General features: G+C 51.8%; 7 protein-coding genes across 7 annotated transcripts; 5 read left to right on the plus strand and 2 right to left on the minus strand.

Moving 5' to 3' along the window:
- Window positions 1–336: 336 nt before the first annotated feature.
- HD553DRAFT_347584 (DHS-like NAD/FAD-binding domain-containing protein) lies at window positions 337–2,287 on the plus strand. Its single transcript, XM_046183310.1, has 10 exons — window positions 337–762; window positions 825–1,080; window positions 1,142–1,226; window positions 1,292–1,312; window positions 1,369–1,423; window positions 1,483–1,634; window positions 1,701–1,759; window positions 1,833–1,906; window positions 1,970–2,034; window positions 2,096–2,287. The coding sequence occupies exons 1-10, from the start codon at window positions 582–584 to the stop codon at window positions 2,180–2,182; spliced, it is 1,035 nt and encodes a 344-aa protein (XP_046039625.1). The 5' UTR covers window positions 337–581; the 3' UTR covers window positions 2,183–2,287.
- An 83-nt stretch (window positions 2,288–2,370) lies between these two features.
- HD553DRAFT_96991 (HSP20-like chaperone) lies at window positions 2,371–3,630 on the plus strand. Its single transcript, XM_046184636.1, has 7 exons — window positions 2,371–2,613; window positions 2,677–2,789; window positions 2,872–2,956; window positions 3,018–3,054; window positions 3,115–3,253; window positions 3,324–3,341; window positions 3,408–3,630. Exons 1-7 carry the CDS (start codon window positions 2,526–2,528, stop codon window positions 3,510–3,512), a joined length of 585 nt encoding a protein of 194 aa, XP_046039626.1. The 5' UTR covers window positions 2,371–2,525; the 3' UTR covers window positions 3,513–3,630.
- HD553DRAFT_97077 (uncharacterized protein) lies at window positions 3,349–6,559 on the minus strand. Its single transcript, XM_046184637.1, has 11 exons — window positions 6,401–6,559; window positions 5,854–6,160; window positions 5,730–5,785; window positions 5,581–5,660; window positions 5,175–5,504; window positions 5,065–5,103; window positions 4,869–5,004; window positions 4,729–4,798; window positions 4,510–4,660; window positions 3,896–4,435; window positions 3,349–3,823 (listed from the first exon to the last, which is right to left on the minus strand). Exons 1-11 carry the CDS (start codon window positions 6,420–6,422, stop codon window positions 3,779–3,781), a joined length of 1,776 nt encoding a protein of 591 aa, XP_046039627.1. The 5' UTR covers window positions 6,423–6,559; the 3' UTR covers window positions 3,349–3,778.
- A 2,680-nt stretch (window positions 6,560–9,239) lies between these two features.
- Window positions 9,240–10,473, plus strand: HD553DRAFT_304320 (acyl CoA binding protein-domain-containing protein). Its single transcript, XM_046178987.1, has 6 exons — window positions 9,240–9,421; window positions 9,492–9,532; window positions 9,605–9,829; window positions 9,908–10,010; window positions 10,083–10,172; window positions 10,244–10,473. The coding sequence occupies exons 1-6, from the start codon at window positions 9,332–9,334 to the stop codon at window positions 10,319–10,321; spliced, it is 627 nt and encodes a 208-aa protein (XP_046039628.1). The 5' UTR covers window positions 9,240–9,331; the 3' UTR covers window positions 10,322–10,473.
- A 211-nt stretch (window positions 10,474–10,684) lies between these two features.
- On the plus strand, window positions 10,685–12,600 carry HD553DRAFT_97253 (uncharacterized protein). The gene is made up of 4 exons (XM_046184639.1): window positions 10,685–10,974; window positions 11,039–11,465; window positions 11,533–11,662; window positions 11,723–12,600. The coding sequence occupies exons 1-4, from the start codon at window positions 10,728–10,730 to the stop codon at window positions 12,509–12,511; spliced, it is 1,593 nt and encodes a 530-aa protein (XP_046039629.1). The 5' UTR covers window positions 10,685–10,727; the 3' UTR covers window positions 12,512–12,600.
- Window positions 12,601–12,747: 147 nt separating this feature from the next.
- On the plus strand, window positions 12,748–13,621 carry HD553DRAFT_347589 (uncharacterized protein; the record flags this gene model as incomplete). Its single annotated transcript, XM_046183311.1, has 6 exons — window positions 12,748–12,914; window positions 12,983–12,995; window positions 13,063–13,179; window positions 13,271–13,387; window positions 13,450–13,531; window positions 13,605–13,621. The coding sequence occupies 6 exons, from the start codon at window positions 12,748–12,750 to the stop codon at window positions 13,619–13,621; spliced, it is 513 nt and encodes a 170-aa protein (XP_046039630.1).
- A 491-nt stretch (window positions 13,622–14,112) lies between these two features.
- Window positions 14,113–16,676, minus strand: HD553DRAFT_97184 (methyltransferase). The gene is made up of 10 exons (XM_046184638.1): window positions 16,281–16,676; window positions 16,144–16,204; window positions 15,941–16,007; window positions 15,792–15,824; window positions 15,602–15,703; window positions 15,240–15,515; window positions 14,999–15,140; window positions 14,390–14,916; window positions 14,294–14,328; window positions 14,113–14,221 (listed from the first exon to the last, which is right to left on the minus strand). The coding sequence occupies exons 1-10, from the start codon at window positions 16,597–16,599 to the stop codon at window positions 14,185–14,187; spliced, it is 1,599 nt and encodes a 532-aa protein (XP_046039631.1). The 5' UTR covers window positions 16,600–16,676; the 3' UTR covers window positions 14,113–14,184.
- Between the last annotated feature and the right edge of the window lie 905 nt (window positions 16,677–17,581).

A 17,581-nucleotide genomic window follows, 5' to 3' on the forward strand; every position in this document is an offset into this window, starting at 1 on the left:
GCGGCCGTCAATAAGTCTACGGTGGCGGAATTAGCGTCTATGAGGTACTGGTCCTCGTCCTCGTCATCTGTGCTGTAGTTCATAGCTATATTTATAGTTCGTTCATGAGATATTACAGCTACAAGACGTCGACCTAGGTATGTCGACGTTCTTGTCGACCTCCGATGTCGACTTCGAATATCGGTCGAGAAGTCTCAGCTCAAAGTAGACATATCTTCATCGCGAACGGTCTACTTTCGAGTGCTTGCGTAATTTTGTTTGCTGCCGAATTTTGTTAACAATTCACTAGCAAAACGTGGCACTCTGAAAAATAGACGTATAATAGTCGAATGATCGCGAACGCAACCCAAGCTACTTCTCCCAGAACGTTATACCTCACCATCTCACAGTCACGTGATCTCTGCAAAAGTGACGTCAACTTTGTCAACAAAGGTCAAGTCGCAAGTCGACGCTCCGGCGGCTCAGAGCGTTGGTGACTTGGTGAGACCGATTAGACCTCTTTGGCCTCGCCCGCGATTCTGAAAGGGTAGCATAACAAGCCATGGATCGAGCTCTCTCATTACCCCAATCTTTTGCGGTCAATGTCAGGCCACAAGGGCAAGCGAAAGCGAACGGACGATCCGCCGGAAGAGGCCGAGAGACCCTTGGACCTCGAGGCTGTTCTGCAGAAATCGATCGAAAGAGCCGCCACCTTGATTGAACAGAGCAGCAGGATCTTACTGCTTGTGGGAGCTGGTATCTCTACATCAGCCGGAATTCCAGGCAAGGCATCGTGTTTCATACTACCCTTCCTCCCAGGCTAATTGCTCCCTTCACGTCCTCAGACTTTAGGTCTTCAGATGGGTTATACGCGGCTATGAAAGACGGACGTCTAGAGGAGGAGGGACGGGTCTCGGAGACGCCGGTCTCGGATGCCACGCTGCATTCTCCCACTCCTTCGCTGAGGTCTAGGCGAGCAGCAGCAGTGCAGGGCGAACGGTTGAGACAAAGACTTCAAGAGACCGAGGATACTTTCAAGATCGCAGATCCCCAAGAGTTAGCGAGTATAGAGGTCTTTCGCGAACATCCGGAAGTCTTCTAGTAGGTTCATGATTCGCGTAGCACATGGTTTGAGCTTATATTTCTCGATTGTCGATCTTAGCTCGTTCGCCAAGCAGGTCCTTCCCGGGGATCGTACACCGACCGAGACACATCGCTGGATCAGATCTCTTGAACTGAACGGCAAAGTCAGTGCATCACGTTTACACTTCAGCGGTGGTTCGCTTACCGGCGGGTACGACCCTTCTCACAGATGCTGCGCTTGTATACTCAAGTAAGGATTCATGATCCCGGAATAGATGAACGTCGGCTAATGTGCGGCTGAGACAGAACATCGATCAGCTAGAAACTGCCGCCGGCATCGAGGCGGTGATACCTTGCCACGGTGAGTGATTTCATGGCCCAAATTGGCAGAAGCTCGTCATTCTTATCAGTCGGGCGAAGGCACATTCGCCACTGCGTCCTGTATCAGATGCCAGCGCAAAGTCCCGGGAGCGAATATTGCTGAAGAGATACAGAAGGGCACGGTCCCGTACTGTCAGGTTTGTAAGCGATCCAAATCTAAGCCGATAAGGGGTTACTTGCCATATATGAAAGTAAGTGTGGGTGGAATCACGCGGACATGCCTAGTCCGATCTAGAAAGTTGATTTCTTGCGCTTAGCCCGATATCACATTTTTTGGAGAACCCGTCGACACGAGAGTGGAGAAACAGCTCAAGTTGTGGGCATCTGCTAGTGAAACAGGGTACGATCAAGAGATAGGCTGATTCGCTACGTCCTCAACGTGCTCACAGAGACCGCCTACAAGCGGATTTGCTCATCGTAATCGGCACCAGCCTCTTGATTCCTCCGATTCGGGATATTCCAAGTTAGTCCGGCGACAGAAACGCCCGACTCGCCTATATGAGCTGATAGAACTTGGTATCGGCAGAATTGTTCAAGCATATACCTCAAATACTTATCAATCGTAACAAACCTAAAGCGATCGATCCAGAGGCATGTGTATATCATATTCACGGTTCACATCATCAGAATGGCTGATATTCCCGCCCCACAGATTCTGCTTCTGGGAAATTGCGACGATATCATCCACCGGTTGGAAGAATATATGCAACACAAAGGGAAAGCTGGTGTAACCCGATGATCCAGTCGGATTGACTATTTCTTGTTCTTATGGATGAAAGCGATGTATCGTTCCATTTCTGTACCGTCCCGTAGATGAATAGCTCGAGAGACGCCCATAGGTCTGTTCAACAGCGAGAAACGCAATGCCTACTGTAAGACTCCCGCCTGCAGATCGTTTGAATTACGAGGTATGGCACCGGTATACACCCGGATTTATATCCGGAGATGGCCGAGCTCTCGGATCGATGGATTCTCAAAATGCAAAACGTAAAGCTTCGAGCAGATACTTCGCTTGTTGAGCTCTTCGTCGCTGAGTCAAGGAATACTTTGCGAGAACGGTTATCGACTTCAAAGAACTTAGAATGGCCGACAAATATGACAACATGTCGATGGAGGAGCGAGCCGAGTTTGACAAGCAGGCAAAGCAGAAGGAGGAGGAGGAACAAGCGAGTACGTCTCGGATTAACGCTAACAGGATGTCACATGAGCTGATCACGGTCGTAATCCCGTCAGCTCTTCCTTACAAGTGGAACCAAGACTTGACCTCTGTCTCGGTCACGGTGCCCCTGCCTGCCGGTACGAGAGCCAAGAACCTAAACGTCGAGATCAAGAAGACCAAGCTCAAGGTGAAGTGTCATTTACTATGCTCCTCGACCTAAGCGTTACAGGGGTAACGAAAGTCACTCATATCGAAGCTTCCAACACCAGGTTCAAGTGAAAGGGTCAGACAAGCCGATCCTCGAGGGTACCCTATTTTCTGATATCAAGGAGGAGGACTCCACTTGGAGCATCGGTAAGCTTCCTTTTCGGCATTTACCGCTCGCCGTCATCGTTGACGAGCTTTTATCGAGTAGATGATGGTATCTTGTCCATCGAGCTGGAGAAGCTCTCGTAAGCCTGAAGTCGAGATTGATGATAACAGTGTGACTGAGTAGCCGTATTCTATCTCAGTGGAAGGACAACGATGGGAGCATGGTGGCCTCACGTCTTGACTCATCACCCCAAAATCGACACGACCAAGATCACGCCGTCCAATTCAAAACTCAGCGATCTAGATGGTGAGACTCGCGGGATGGTCGAAAAGATGATGGTGAGTCTGGGAGTTGGTGAAAGCTTTCATGCAGGTACGACGATTTTGACAAACCGGTCGTATACCACAGTTTGATAATCAGCAAAAGGTATGTTTAAGATGTGTAAGAAATCAACAGCTCGAGATCTGCGGCTGATCGTGATGCCCGCTATAGCAAATGGGTAAACCCACTTCTGACGAGAGAAAGAAGATAGAAACGCTCGAGAAATTCAAGGCTTCTCATCCTGAGATGGACTTCTCCAACGCCAAAGTCAACTGATCAAGAGAGATCGACCCCGACTGTAGAGGTATCATGGGATTCAATCTGTCGTACGCAAGTTGATTGTTCTACATGGTCTGAGCTCTCTGCAGTCAGGTGAGAATCGAGAATGTCGTCAAGGCCTGATTACCGGTGATGCTCGGTGGAGACTGTCCGAATGAGGCCGAAGATCGTGTTGTGAGGTGAATAGCAAGTCGTAAGGGTCAATCGCGAGTATGGGTCGTCGGTTCGTTCAATGTCGGGCCTGGTCGAAGGCCGCTGGAAGTCTACTTGCGCATACGCCAGATGGACTGCACAGCGATTCGTTTGGCCTGGTTGTCAACCGGGCAGAAAGGGGTTTAGTGTCGAAGCAGAGTTGGTGAGATATGACAAAGACAGCTCACCTGCTCGAGACTGATCGCATCATTCGTAAAGGCAAGTGTGTCCGGTTTGGCTTCGCCGTCATCAGCGGGCGTATCGTTGGCTCGCTTGGAGGGCAAGTCGTCGTCCGAGTCGGCGTCCGAATCAACCATCCGAGCCGGCTTGGAACCGGATTCCCGCAGTCCCGTAAAGGTTGTCTTGCTCTTCATGTCGGTAGGCAAGCTGGAGAGCAACCCTCCCCCGGTAGACAAACGCTTCGCACCACCATCGTACGGTTTGAAGGTAGCAGAGATCTCACCAGCCTTGGGTTTCATGCCATCCTCATCTGAACCCGAGTCCGAGGTAAGACTGTCGCTGTCGTCGTCATCGTCCATGCCAGAAGGGACAAACTTTGCCCTGCCATCGACAATCTTGCGAACTGCTGGAGGAGATGCGGGACTCATGGTCGCGCTCTTCTTTCGTCGAGGCAGTGGTGGCGCCCAATCGCGAGAGTATCCGCCATAGCCTCGACCGTGTCGTCCCTTGTACTTGTCGTATTCGTCCGTGAAGCGGTTTCCCAAGAACTGTTGCGAAGTACAATTTTAGCATCAATATGATTGTACAGAACACCCGAAGAAGAGCAGAAGAGATTCCCTACCTTTCTGATGTGCTCTTTCCCGACTTGCGCGTTCTCGGCGTTTACCCATGTCTTGACGTTCTCGAGATAGGCCGGGGTTTCGTTGTAGATGTTCGCGATCTGAATTTTCTTGGTAACTCGACCTTGCATGGACAACGCGTTTTGCAGCTCACTATTGGTAATGAAATCTCGTCAACCCGGTGTCATGTCCGGGGCTCGTATCTTTCTCTGGTCACTTACCGAGCCATCGAATCGATACTTTCTTCATCAGTCTTTCCCGCCATTCGGGAGTAAATCTCTTCTCCGACCTCTATGATCGATGTTGAGCCTAGCATTAGCCTTACGGTCATATCAGGTAGTATGCTGTCAGTGAGACGGACCCTTGATGAGCTGCTCCATCTCCATGTTCTCCAAGACACTCCCGATGATCGCGTTGGTCAATAGATCCGCCGACATGAGAGGCAGCATGAGTCCAGAGGTAATGGTCGCGATGGCTTGATAATACTCGACGGCCCGCTATTGTGAATCAGGAAAAGTTAGCTTGTGATGCGTTCGTGGCAGGATCCTTAAACTCACGTCGTAGTGAGAGAGGTTGGATTCGCAAGCCACAATAAACTAAACAGGCGGCATACCCTAATGTGTTAGCGAGAGCGGGAAGAGGGCCTCGGTGCAAAAGACGAGCTCACACAACTGATGCCTCGAGCAGCCATGTTCCTGGCCAATACCAACCCATCCCATCCACCTGGTTCTCCTTGAGGGAATCCGTCGCCCCGCTCACCGATCCCATGAGGGGGAGCATCCGTGATGATGACGATCATCTTTGCCGCATTCCTCCTCCATTGCAAGTCCCCCAAAGCTACTGCCATACCCGCGATAACAGCTTCGGGACCATCTCCACCGCCTCCGGCTCGGAGATTGTCGAGAAAGTGGTGAAGCTCGGTGGTGTTGGAGGTGAACGGCAGTGTCTTGGTAACGTAGGAGTTGTCTTGACCCGGGTGATCACGGTAGGCCACAATCTGATCGCATCGAGCGGGACGTTAGGTTTGAGCGACCTCTATAGCACGGCTACCCCGCAGCCTTGTTTCAACTCACACCGACTCTGAGATCATCCTCGGACTCCATCTTTTCGTGAGCAACAATGGTGTTGCAGATAGTCTCGATGTTTCGCGTAGCTGTCGTGATAGCCAAGTGACAGGTTGGTTGCTAAAAATTTCCAGTCGACGGGACTGACTCGAACTCACCGCTGGCGATGTAGCTTCCCATACTTCCAGTAGCATCTTGTATGAATACAAGATCGCTGTAGATAGGCAGAGACGATCAGGTCGATGACGAGCACAGGAGCCAAGGGTACTAAGATCGACTCACATCATCTTCCTGCCAGGAGTACCATCCTCGATCACGCTCCAACCTTCATCTCCATGCGGCAACCCTCCATCGACCGAGATCCTCGAAGGCTTGCCGACCCCATACCTTTCCGCCTTCCTGTACGACTTCTGAACGTTCAATTCCACCTGCGTCATACCGCCCTTGATCCAATCGATTTCCTGTAGTCGGTCTGCCTGTTCCGTTTCGGTCTCGTGTGTGGGCACGCGAGAGAGTTCGACGAGCGTCTTTTCACGCCAGGCTGTCTTGGGAGAAGGAGGGAGCTGGTAGCGGGGAGCGGTTTCTCCGTCTATAAGGAGGTCCGACCAGCGTGTATGACGAGCGACGTTATTGGTAATGACGGTGGAGGTGATGATGATGTCGGGAGTGGTGATGGAATACAGTGTCGATCGAAGGTGTGCGTGTGTCGTAGTGTCGGTTCGTGATTGGGTTGAGCGGGAAGCGTCAAGAGATCCAAGAGACAAAATGAAAGCAGGATGATGTTCAGCGAATAGGTTCTCAACCCGAAAGAAGGACGAAGAGAGCTTGCCTTCATCCATTCCGTCCCACATGTTGGCTGCTTATATACGAGTTTGAGGTGTTGATGCGAATGATAGGAGGAATTGCCGGGATGCCTCGTGGTTGCTTTTGTCTTGACAAAAATCGCAGTCGAAGCGAGTCGCTATCGTCGCTATTGTCGCCGTGTGACAAGATTGAGAGATGAGAGAGCTGATACACGATCTCCCGTTCACTTTTGTCCGACTAGCCGAACGTGATCAAAAGATCGAAAGGCAAGTTTGTGGACGTGGGATCACGGTAGTGCCAATACCAGGTCACTCGCTACTAGCTACTCGACGAGAGTTCGCGCAGCTGTCTTGTACTTTCGTCGAGGGCAAAAAAGAGACCCGTGAAGGGAGGAGAAGGAAGGATTGATGTGTGCTGGTGATCTGGTGATTATGCTGGTGGATTGATGGATGAATTGATGGGTGTTTCCTTGATCGCTCGATCAAAAGTAACGAATTCCGAGGGGCTGATTCCTCATCGGTCCCCGGCCTCAGCCACAACACCGTCATCTCCCAAAGTCACGTGATTGCTCCGTACGTCATCGAACAATAGGCGACCGGCAAACTGTTTCAACCTCATGCAAATCACACTCAGGGGTTCGTTTGCTCTTCGGTGTGTGCAAATTCGCCGTATCTTTTTTGTTCTGCATGCTGTATGCTGTGCGCTATGCTTTTGTGGCACATTTGCGACCTAACCTGGAACCGGTCGAAGCATATATACATCGCCGTGGGATTCCAAAACACATGTATGCTGCAAATTGGTCACAACCCCCTGATACGATATGCGCAATTGTAGACCCAGAATTCTTATGTCGTGTGCGAGACATGACTATCATCACTGGAGTAGGCCATTAGTATCGATGTTGTGTAGAAGCGAGGCTTGGCCTGGTTTTGGCAAGGCCATTGACAAGGCGTCAAAAACGCGGCCCAAATGCTCTTTGGATAGTTATTGACTTGTTTGTACTTTCGATGATACAGTTCACTTCCAACCAAATGCTAGCCCTTCGTCTTGTATTGCGAGTCTTATTCGATTATCGTTCAATCAATACTTTACTTGTTGACGGGAGCGCCGTACTGACGATGGGGAAAGGGGGCACGATGACACGTAAGCCACCGGGATCGGGAAATTGCAGCCTTAGCGACTGCTCACCTTGTACTTGGCATCGTGAGCCTGCCCGTTCTTCTCGTCGTGAGATTGGTCCAAGACGTTCGAGCCCTGAGAGTATCGAAAACCACTCGATTAGCACCTATTCTTGCCTTGAAACCCTTGTTGTCCAGACCAAGCTCGAGCTTACGTGGACGGGAGCGTCTTTCATGAGCTCGTCGTTGACATTCTCGATGGGCTTCTTGTCAGCCGATGGGGTCGAGGTGGTCTCGGTCTTCTTGAAGCCCTCTGCGATCACCAAGCCAGGATGTCAGCACCATGCTCGAGAAGGGAGAGCTCGAAGGAAAGGAACAGATGCTCACGGTCGTTGACCGAAGGGTCCTGAGGGTCGATAGCGTTTCCGGCAGCCATTTTGAGTAGAGTTCGTTAAGATGACAGTGATATGGTGATTCGAGTTTGTAAAGAGTCAAAGCTGGGATGGGGAAATGTTCATCGGTTACGAAATCCCTTTACTCTCTCTTATACCTCCCATGGGGCAAACTCTGGATCGCACCATCGAGAGAGAGATCGAGAAATTGAGAAAGTGACGTCTCGGTCGCGCTTGCGATGGCCCACGCTGCTGCGCTACCAGCTAACCGGCGATTCAGAGGGACGACGAATCCATGACGTCAGCATCGGAACTCTGCACCCGAGGCATATATAATATATACTCCTTGTCACTTGCACACTTGCACTTGCTCGATCCGATCCGACATGGGATTCTCTCATATAGCTCATATCGATATACAACTGCCAAATCCCATCTCTATCCGACCTCACTTAAGCCTTATATACATACATCTATTTATCTAGAATGGCTCAGAACCACTCCAAATGTAAGCCTTGCCGAAGTGTGTCGGCCGACCGATCGCAGCGGGCTGACCTGTACACAATCTCACCTCCTACAGCCGACACCCTGGCCCACGCCACCCCCTCTTTGGACCAGAGGAACGCTTCGGAGACCCACTCTACCAAGGAACAGAAGAACTCGTTCTCGGCAGAGGTCCAAGAGCAGATGCAGAGGGACCAGTGTGAGTGGCATGACAGGCCAAGGTTGAAAATTCGAACGGTGGCTGATCGCACAACGTCTGTGACCTTGTAGACCCTGATGCCCCCACGAGCGTCCAGGAGGCCAACTCCAACACCACCTCCAATGCTGAGCAGTCCCGTGGCAAGACCGTTGACGATCAGCTCGACGCCGAGGATGCGGCCGAGGTTGCCAAGAAAGACCAGGCCAAAGCTCAGTCCGCTGCTGCTCACGGAAAGGACGTCAACTAGACTCGGACCATAACGGTACGACTGGGTTGTCAAGCGACCAAGCGATGGATACAACCAAAGTAAATGACGAACAAAGGGGAAACAGCCCGCGTCCTCATGAAAGCAATCAACAGTCTGAAATGTGCAGATTACCCTATTTGTACAAGCGATAACATAAAGTAGTCAGCATACAAAGCAGAGACCGACGACATTTGACACTTCTCTACTCCAAGGGTAAAGATATCTGCATCGTCGTGCATTTAATAATGGCTGCGAGCTGCTAGCTAGTGACGCTAGCAGGCTCAAGAATACCTCCGGCCTTACCCTTCGGAGGCAAAGGCGAGCTCGGTGATCGCGGTCGCTTCTGCCTCTGATCACGATCAAGATCAACCTTTCTTCATCCTTGTATAGTACAACCTCCACGGTCTTAAGCCCTATCGACGGTCTATTCTGTGCGAGAAACGATCTAGAAGACTGCTGATCACTTCTAGAGAGTGAGCTCGGCCAGACATCCAGGATGGATGCGACAGAACACTTCGAAGATGCTGCAGCGTGGCTATCAAGTACGCCAGCAGCAGCCAACCTTTCCAACGATAGCAAGCTGGAGGTTGGTAAACACCCCATACAGGTTCTAGCGATCCTGGCTGATGATCTGATGACATGGTTTTCACTCGCAGATCTACGGCTTGTACAAGGTCGCGACTGTTGGGCCAGAACCGTACGTTGGGCTTTGATTCTGCTCTGCCGCTTTATGAGCGCTCAATCATGCACCAGCCGTTGATTGGGACAGTGACTGTCCTGCACCATCATTTTTCTCGCTACCGGCCACAAAGGCGAAATGGAATGCCTGGAAGGCCCAGGGCGAGAAGTACGGCGAAGATGCCCAAGGTGCAAAGGAGAAATATATCGAGATCTCGGAAGAGATCGGGTATCAGGTTGGCAAGACGAGCAAGGGTGGAGTGGGAGGGGTGGTAGTCAGCTCCATGAGCAGAACCGACATGGATTCGGAAGAAGAGTAAGTTCTGGGAGATTTTCACTGTGGGATCCATGCGGCACTCGAGTGCAAGCTGACATGTGGCGCTCTTCCCTCAAGATTACATGAGCCTGTACACGCTAGGGCGATGGATGGAGACATACAGGCACTGACAGACATCCTGAAATCGGACGGAGACCTGATCAATAGTCAAGACGAATTTGTGAGCACCGGGAAGTTGTCCCTTCCTTCGAAACCGTGTTGATTCGAAGTGTGCACCATATTCCTCCTTCAGGGTATGAGCCCTTTGCATTATGCAGCGGACCGTGGCCACGTGGACACAGTACGGATGTTGCTGGACAAGGGGGCGGACAGGAGTCTACAAGTCTGTCGTTCCGGGTTTCGTTATCCTGTATGCACTCATGCTGAGACTGGATTCGCCATTTGCATTCTCAGGATAGCGAAGGGCTTACGCCTTTTCAGCTGGCCGAACCTATGCAGAACGAAAGAGTCTTAAATCTCCTTCGACCTTGAGACAGCCATATAGATTTCTGGTTCTAAATGTTTCGTTCTTGACTACTACTATGACTACTACTATAATCATTAATCATGGATATTGTTACATCCACGAGCCGGTATCTCGGGATGAATATTCCGGCTTTGACATTTCAGCATTAACCCTGGATGGATGTGGCGTGTTACTATACCCCCACTTCGAGCCTCTATAACCAGTATCGATGCTGTCTTGCTGATCCCGTTTAGAGACTCCATGTTTTTCGCGGACATAAACCTATTACCCGATGTCCGTGTTGTCAGGGTCGAGACGAGAGCCTTGGATATATCGCCGGGAGTCAAACAACTCTGCTGTTCATCTCCGATCTTCGCCTACGATCTGACACTGACAGACATATAGACACGAACTAGCTAGAGGCCATACATCATGCTCTGCTGCGGATTTGAACCCAGATTGGAGCTTCGCGAGGAAGAAGTACCGAAATACTCTGCAGCAGTCGCCGCCGAAAAACTCGACGTCGGATCAACGCTCATGCGTTACGACCCGTTAGCGATGATTCCACTCGAGAGCGAGAAGACCCAAAGATGCTCTCGATGCCTGAAGAAAGCAGTCAAGAACGTCGAACAGCTTTTATGCGGGCGTTGTAGATGCGAAAGCTATTGTTCCCATGCATGTCAGTCGTTATCAATAATCCTTCGTGCGTACATGGCATAGAAGCCGAATATAATACGTTGCAGGCAGGGACAGGGCTTGGGACGAGTATCACTCTAGAGCTTGCCAGCATCTACCTCCCATACACTACGCCTTTCAGGCCAAGCAAGTAACCTCGGCGGATGCTCATGCCGCTCTGCTGCTTCTCAAGCTCGTTGCTCTGCATTTCCAAGGGCAAGACTCGCCTGGCCGGACGCAACTACTTGTGGCCAAAGACTTGACGGTAGAGCAAATCCGTTCAGGTGGTTCATCTTCTACCCCATCGCGACTGAGGCTGCTGGTCGAACTCTTGCCGCGACCTCTATCCGAAGGCGAGCAATTTGTCCTGGACGTGATTGGTGCTCGGGTTACGGATCTACCGAAATCAGCCTTGGAGTTTCTGCTCTGCAGATTTTCGGGCAACAATCACGTTCTGTCGGACGAGAGACTCAGACCTATCGGTCACGCTGTACTGTGAGTGTCGAAACCCGACGATACCTTGAAAATCTTGTCTGATCGCTCTCGATTTCTTTCTGTATAGACCTGAAATCTCGCGGGCATGCAATCACTCCTGCTTGCCATCAGCAGTGATATGTACTTTGTGGAACCCATCTACAGCTCGTCTGGAGGTCGACGTCCGCACACTCAAACCGATAGCTATCGGCCAGGAGGTAGATCCCTCGAATCTTTGCTCGACATGCTAGAGATTCATTGACCCTTGATTACCATAGCTAACAATCCCATACCTGGACCCGATTTTGCCCCATCACGAACGACAAGGCTTTCTGCAAGAGCGCTACGGCTTCTCGTGCACGTGTTCTCTCTGTGTCGCTCAGACTCCGCTCGCTACGCCGACTAGTTGCCCTACGATACAGCCTCGTCCCGACGACCTGACTCGACTTTTCCAACGGGTTGTCGGTCAAGGTCTCTCAAACGAAGTCCAGGCGCTTAAAACGCTCATCGCTCAAACGCCACAGGATCTTTCTGGATGGCTAGAATTTCGGCACCCCCTGCCTAGCCGGATATCGCAAGAAGCGCTGCCAACTGGGTTGTCGAATTGCTTGAAGCCCGATGTGGTTCGAGAAGTCACCGCAATGTTCGAGGAGTCGGGTGCAGAAGCAGATTGGCGGACCGCCTGCATGGCTGGGATGCATGTGCTAGCTATATACGCGACGGTATACGGGTGGCGTCATCCTCTGGTTGGTGAGCCAAGACATGGGTTCCCGTGCAGACTACGGAGAATAACAGAGTTCATAAAAAATCTGTCAGGTCTGCATTTGCTAGAGTTGGCGAAGGTTGTTTACAACTCGCACATGGCCGCATCAGCTTCCAGTTCCACAGCCAGAGCTACTGAAATGTTATACCAAAGCACAGTGTATTCCCGGTGGGCTCAATCGAGCCTAGCGTGCTCGGTCGCAAGCGGTGGGGACCTAAGCGGTGACGATCATGGTGGACCGAGGGCTGAGATAGGTAGCCTTGATCGAGCTATTATCAATGAGTGGAAGTATGTCACCATGTAGCTGTTTAATCCCTCGCATTCCGCAGTCATGCTGTTGAGCAAAGATGTCGAGAGCGTTGTGACGGTACTTTATTCCACTTTGCGCGTGAATATTCGAGGCTTCCACATTTTACGCACGCTACCCCGAGCCATAAGCCGTTCCCGAACGTCACTAGGTAAGTTGTGATACAGATTGGGTTGATCGACGCCAACTGTCCCGTCCCGTCTGTGTAGCACAAACCGTCACATCTCCTCAAGATGTCGTCCGCTGCCCGTCGATCTGTTATTTTGCCGATGCTTCGACAAGCTCGCCCGTTTTCGTCATCCACGGCTCTTCGCCAGGCCGTCGTTGGTGTTGAGCGTGTTCCGGCCGGAACTGTAGGCACGATACCCGTCAGGCGACCAGTTGGAGGATTCCGTGGAGGGTGAGCGCAGATTCTGGCATGTTTCGATGGATAAACAACTTACATGCTCGCTTTTGTATACTCCACAGGCTTCTCGGTTTTGTGAGTCTACAATGAGATGAAACAATTGATCAGTCATTGACAGGAACTGACGGATTCGCTCATATAGTTCTTGGGATTCTCTATCGCCTCGGCATATGCGTCCTACTATCTGCTCCAGGAATACAAGTTTGCTAGTTCGCTGCTCCAATCTAGCGTAGAGGAGTTGCAGGAAAGCACGGCCAAGGTACGTCATACGAACCACATCGAGATCAACATACTGGTGAGTACCAGACCGGCTGACACCATGATACCCTTGCATGCCTATTGTCTGACAGATGACAAACCATCTGCAACGAATCCAAGCCGTGGAGAAGGAGGTCGCCCGATTGAACGGCGCTACGGCCGTCAAGGAGGAAGTTACCAAGCTGAGGAGCGAGATGAAGAAGCTCTACGTAAGCCACAGCTTCAATCACGAGCCGACAGAACCAAGATGGCTAACCCGTCTGAGACATAGGATGGCGTCCACGTCGAGAACCTCGACTTGCGAGCTCACGTTTGGGGCATCGAGCAGGACCTGCAGAGGTCGGCTAAGAACGGTAGGTGGCTTCAACCTGTTCACATATCACCCGTATAAGAGATGCTCAATGTGGTTTCGCTTGTCTCAAAAAGATGTATTGAAAATCTAGATTCGCAGTGACAGCCAGTCGAGTCCCAAGCGGAAACAGGGCGGATTTGCCGGGAGGTCTGGTTATCACAAAGTTACTTGACAAGAGAAACGCAAAATATGCATAGAACATATCGATAGATGACGTCCGCTTTCAATGACCCGACCCGCTCTTCAATGGCCGGCATGTCGGTCATTACTCAGGTTGGTCTCGACGTTGGCGCGACACTGCTTGAGACACCCACGATGGAGACGACCTCCCAGGGGTCAGGCATGCATTACTACAAGCGTTTCGGTAGCTGCTTTCGCATCGCAGCGGAGATTCGTAACGGCCCGTGTGGACGTAAGAAGGAAGGGCTCTGTAGGATCTGCCGGGGTATCGTATGCCCTATTCATGCCATAATGAGTCCAGCGCAACCCTTTCATGTTGTATGCGCATGAACTACGGTGGGCTTTTCGATGCAATTCGCCCAGTTAGCCGCAATCAAGCCTTGCGGGATAAGTCGAGCCAGAGCGCTACTGCGCAAAGCAATCTTGGCCATGTACGTGGTATGCTCATAAGTAGACGGAAGCCAACACGCCATATTATACAAGCTTTCGGGCCTTGACCTGCATCCAGATCCTAGAAAACATGCAACGTCTGATTAATGAATGGTTCGCCCCACGCATATGGCAGCGACTTGTTGCTCCTCACCTGTACATCTTCAACTGCCGTTTTCGGTTCACGAGCTGAGAGCGGGTCAAAGATCAGTTTCCTGTCAAGCTTCAGAGGCGGACAGCGGCAACGCACCATCCTTCGATCAACCCCAAGCTGGTCGATCCTGAATAATGGCATAGGAGGCAGACCCAGCTCTTCGTGAGGCGTCACAAACGGGTTCCCGATCGCCGACTCGGGCACGGCTTCCGTCTCGTCTTGTGTCAGCGTGGGGGTCTGATGGGTGGGGAAATCCGCTCGGGGCAGCGTGCCCATCTGAGGTCCTGGCGTTCTGAAACGTGTCGATAGCGGTTCGGCCGGGTTCGTAGTCGATGCTTTGGGACGGTCCATGGCCTCGACGGACAAGGCAAGCTTGGACATCCTGTCGGTCTCGACCTGTAGGTCATCGGGTTGATGTCGGAAGAGACGGCTAGGACGACTCGTTCCCGCACTCGACGATTCGGCGCCAAACAGCGGCGTCTCAGCTCGGCTCTGCGCCTCGTCGACTTCGGTTCCAGGAGTAGCGACCCCCGAATCTGTACCCTCCACCTCGACCTTGGGTTCTGCATCGTCCATGGGCGTATATGCGTCCTTGGCACCCGTAAGCATTTCGGACAGCTCGGCTATAAAGGCGTACAATATTGGTCACCATTAGTACAGTTAGAAGCACTCTGCGGTCGAAGGGTTTCAGGACGAAGTACTGACCGGCTTCGAAGAAATAGACCCTCGTTCCATCTCCGCGGATGTAGAAATTCTCCTCCAACATCCTGCCCTTCTTGATTCTCAGTTGAGCCAAGTCGTACCGTCCGTAGTCACGAATGAATAGCAGCCCGTTCGGTTTCAACATCTATCAACGGACGTCATAAAGTTGTTGCTCCAGATCAGCATGAGACGATATATCGGATAGTCAGACCCTATCTTGAGCGTGTACAGAATTGAGACCTACCTTATAAGCATTGGCAATAGCTCGTTGCCATTCCAGGGGATGCAACGCGGACATGACGAAGATCATGACGGCGATATCCACCGTACCTGGTTCGACGCCCTCGGGCAACGACGATGCAGCCGATGCCGGCGCCGATGACGATGATGACGGATCATGAGAGTCGGTGTTTCCATTGTCGTTGTGCTTTTGAATAGCTACGGGAGGGGTGGTAACGTCCCAGACCGAAGAATGCAGTCTTCCCTTGCCATGTTCCGGGACGGGATACATCGAGTTGGCCTGCCGAAAGGGACGTGGCAGAACGATGCATCTCTTATTGTTAGCCGCCCGATGGCGAGGAAATGCCCTGCTCGAACTGGACCAACCTTGACGAGCTCGACGGCGGAAGGAGCGTAATCGCACGCATGGACGACCAGGTCCGGGTTCTCGTTCTTGGCCAGGAGCGGGAAGACGGTATTGCCAGCTCCCTATGATGATGTTGAGCAGCGAGTACTTCGGATGATTAGTATCGAGCCGGATCAAGTCTCGCGCAGACGACAATGACCATAGACTCACGCAACCGATCTCGACGACCAACTTTGGACCCGCCTGCTCGTTCCAAACCCGATCCCACAGCCCGAAAGACAGCACGAGGTCTCGACATCAGCTATCCGAAGTGACGCTCGTGGTAACGTCATGCCTGTGTATGGGCGATCAAGACTCACGTCGGCTTTGGCACACTCGAGCAATTCCGGGAATTCTAGTCGCAGCCAGTTTCGATCTTTGAAAAAGCTGTAATCGTGCATCGGCAACGGCATGATGGATCAGAATGACGGTAGCGGACGCACGATGCAAAAAGGCACGAGTGCAGCTCGAATCAGCGTTGCAGGGCATGAGACTCGTCTGGGGGTATTGTGAGAGAACGCACTTGGCCTTGTTGATATCGTAGAACCTGTTCCAGTACATCGAAGGCTTTTTGTTGTAAGCCCCTATACATAGGGTCAAGGCCAAATTGTCAGCACGATCGATCACAGCGTATACTGAACCTCTCGGGTCTCGACGTACATTTCATCTCATCGCTAACTTTACCCTCTCTCTGAATTCCCAAAGTCTGTTTCGCTTGAGCCTCCCATTCCGGCGGTGGCACGACGTGATCCCAAGCGTTGAAGCTGTAGACGTCATCAGGGTTGGTGAGATATCGTGATCCAAAGGGAACTCGTTTCAGTCGGTCGATCTCTTCCGGGTCGAGGGTCGAGTTGAGGGGTGCTGTCTCGTCGGTAGAGGTCGTCGTAGGCTGCGAGGTGACGGGAGGAGCTAGATCCACTGGAGCGGCCGGAGCGGTGGCTGGTTGAACGACATGGTCGTCTGCTTTTGATTCGGACATTCCTGTCAAGATGCAAGGTCTCGCTGAGCCCAGTGAGCCAATGATGATGATGATGATGATGATGAGATGATATAAAGCCAAGTAAAGTCAAAACACGACATTAAGCCTCGAGCGACAGAGATGAACGATCCCTCGTGATTTTCAAAAGTAGAAAGAGTTGAACGGAAGCATTTTTCGGAAGCAAACTGTAATCGCTGCTGCCGTCATCCCGGATGGACTCCCCTCCCCTTGCTCCCTTTTCAAGCATTTCCGACCTGGCACATGCAACACATGCAACACCAATCATGGATGAGAATCAAAAAGTGTCGAGGAGCCTGACGAGATCTCTTTGATCTCTTTGCCAGCACCGACGAGATCTTGCGAGGGTCGTCCTGCACGACGTTCGCTGTTGATCGCCCCCGATCTGTCAATCAGATTACGCCCCGACGGCGCTCGCTCGGCCACCGCGGGAAAGCGAAGCGATCCTTTGCTCCCCCCCTGGCCCCTCTCTAGGTTATTTACTCCGAATAGAAAGGGCATCGTCGTCGATCCATTCACGATTCACAAACAACGTGCACACCCAACAAGTCCCGACACACTACTACTATCACCCTATCTCTAGATCTGCATACCTCTTGATAACGCCAGATTCCCTGATCTCGGTGACCAGGTATTGGTATGCAGAACCTCGATAACCCGGCGCGGCATTCGTCGACGTCGACGTTCGACGACCCGCAGAACCATCTGTTCAACGCACACCACCAATATCTCTATCATCCTGGTCAACTGAAACACTCCTCGCCCGGTCTCTCGGGCAAGATACAGATGGATCCGCACCTTCTCCAGAGCCCTTCCTCTTCGTCGAGCACGATGCACAGCTCATATCCAGGTTCGGGGGTCCAACTACCTCCTCTCTTTTACCCTGATTTACCTCCCATACCGATCCCCGCTTCGATCTCAAAGCCGGGCGCGATCGAGTCTGCAGCCAGATTCGGATCCGGTT

The sequence above is a fragment of the Filobasidium floriforme genome (genome assembly GCF_021052385.1).
Source record: "Filobasidium floriforme strain CBS 6241 chromosome Unknown HD553scaffold_2, whole genome shotgun sequence".
Lineage (NCBI taxonomy): Eukaryota > Fungi > Basidiomycota > Tremellomycetes > Filobasidiales > Filobasidiaceae > Filobasidium > Filobasidium floriforme.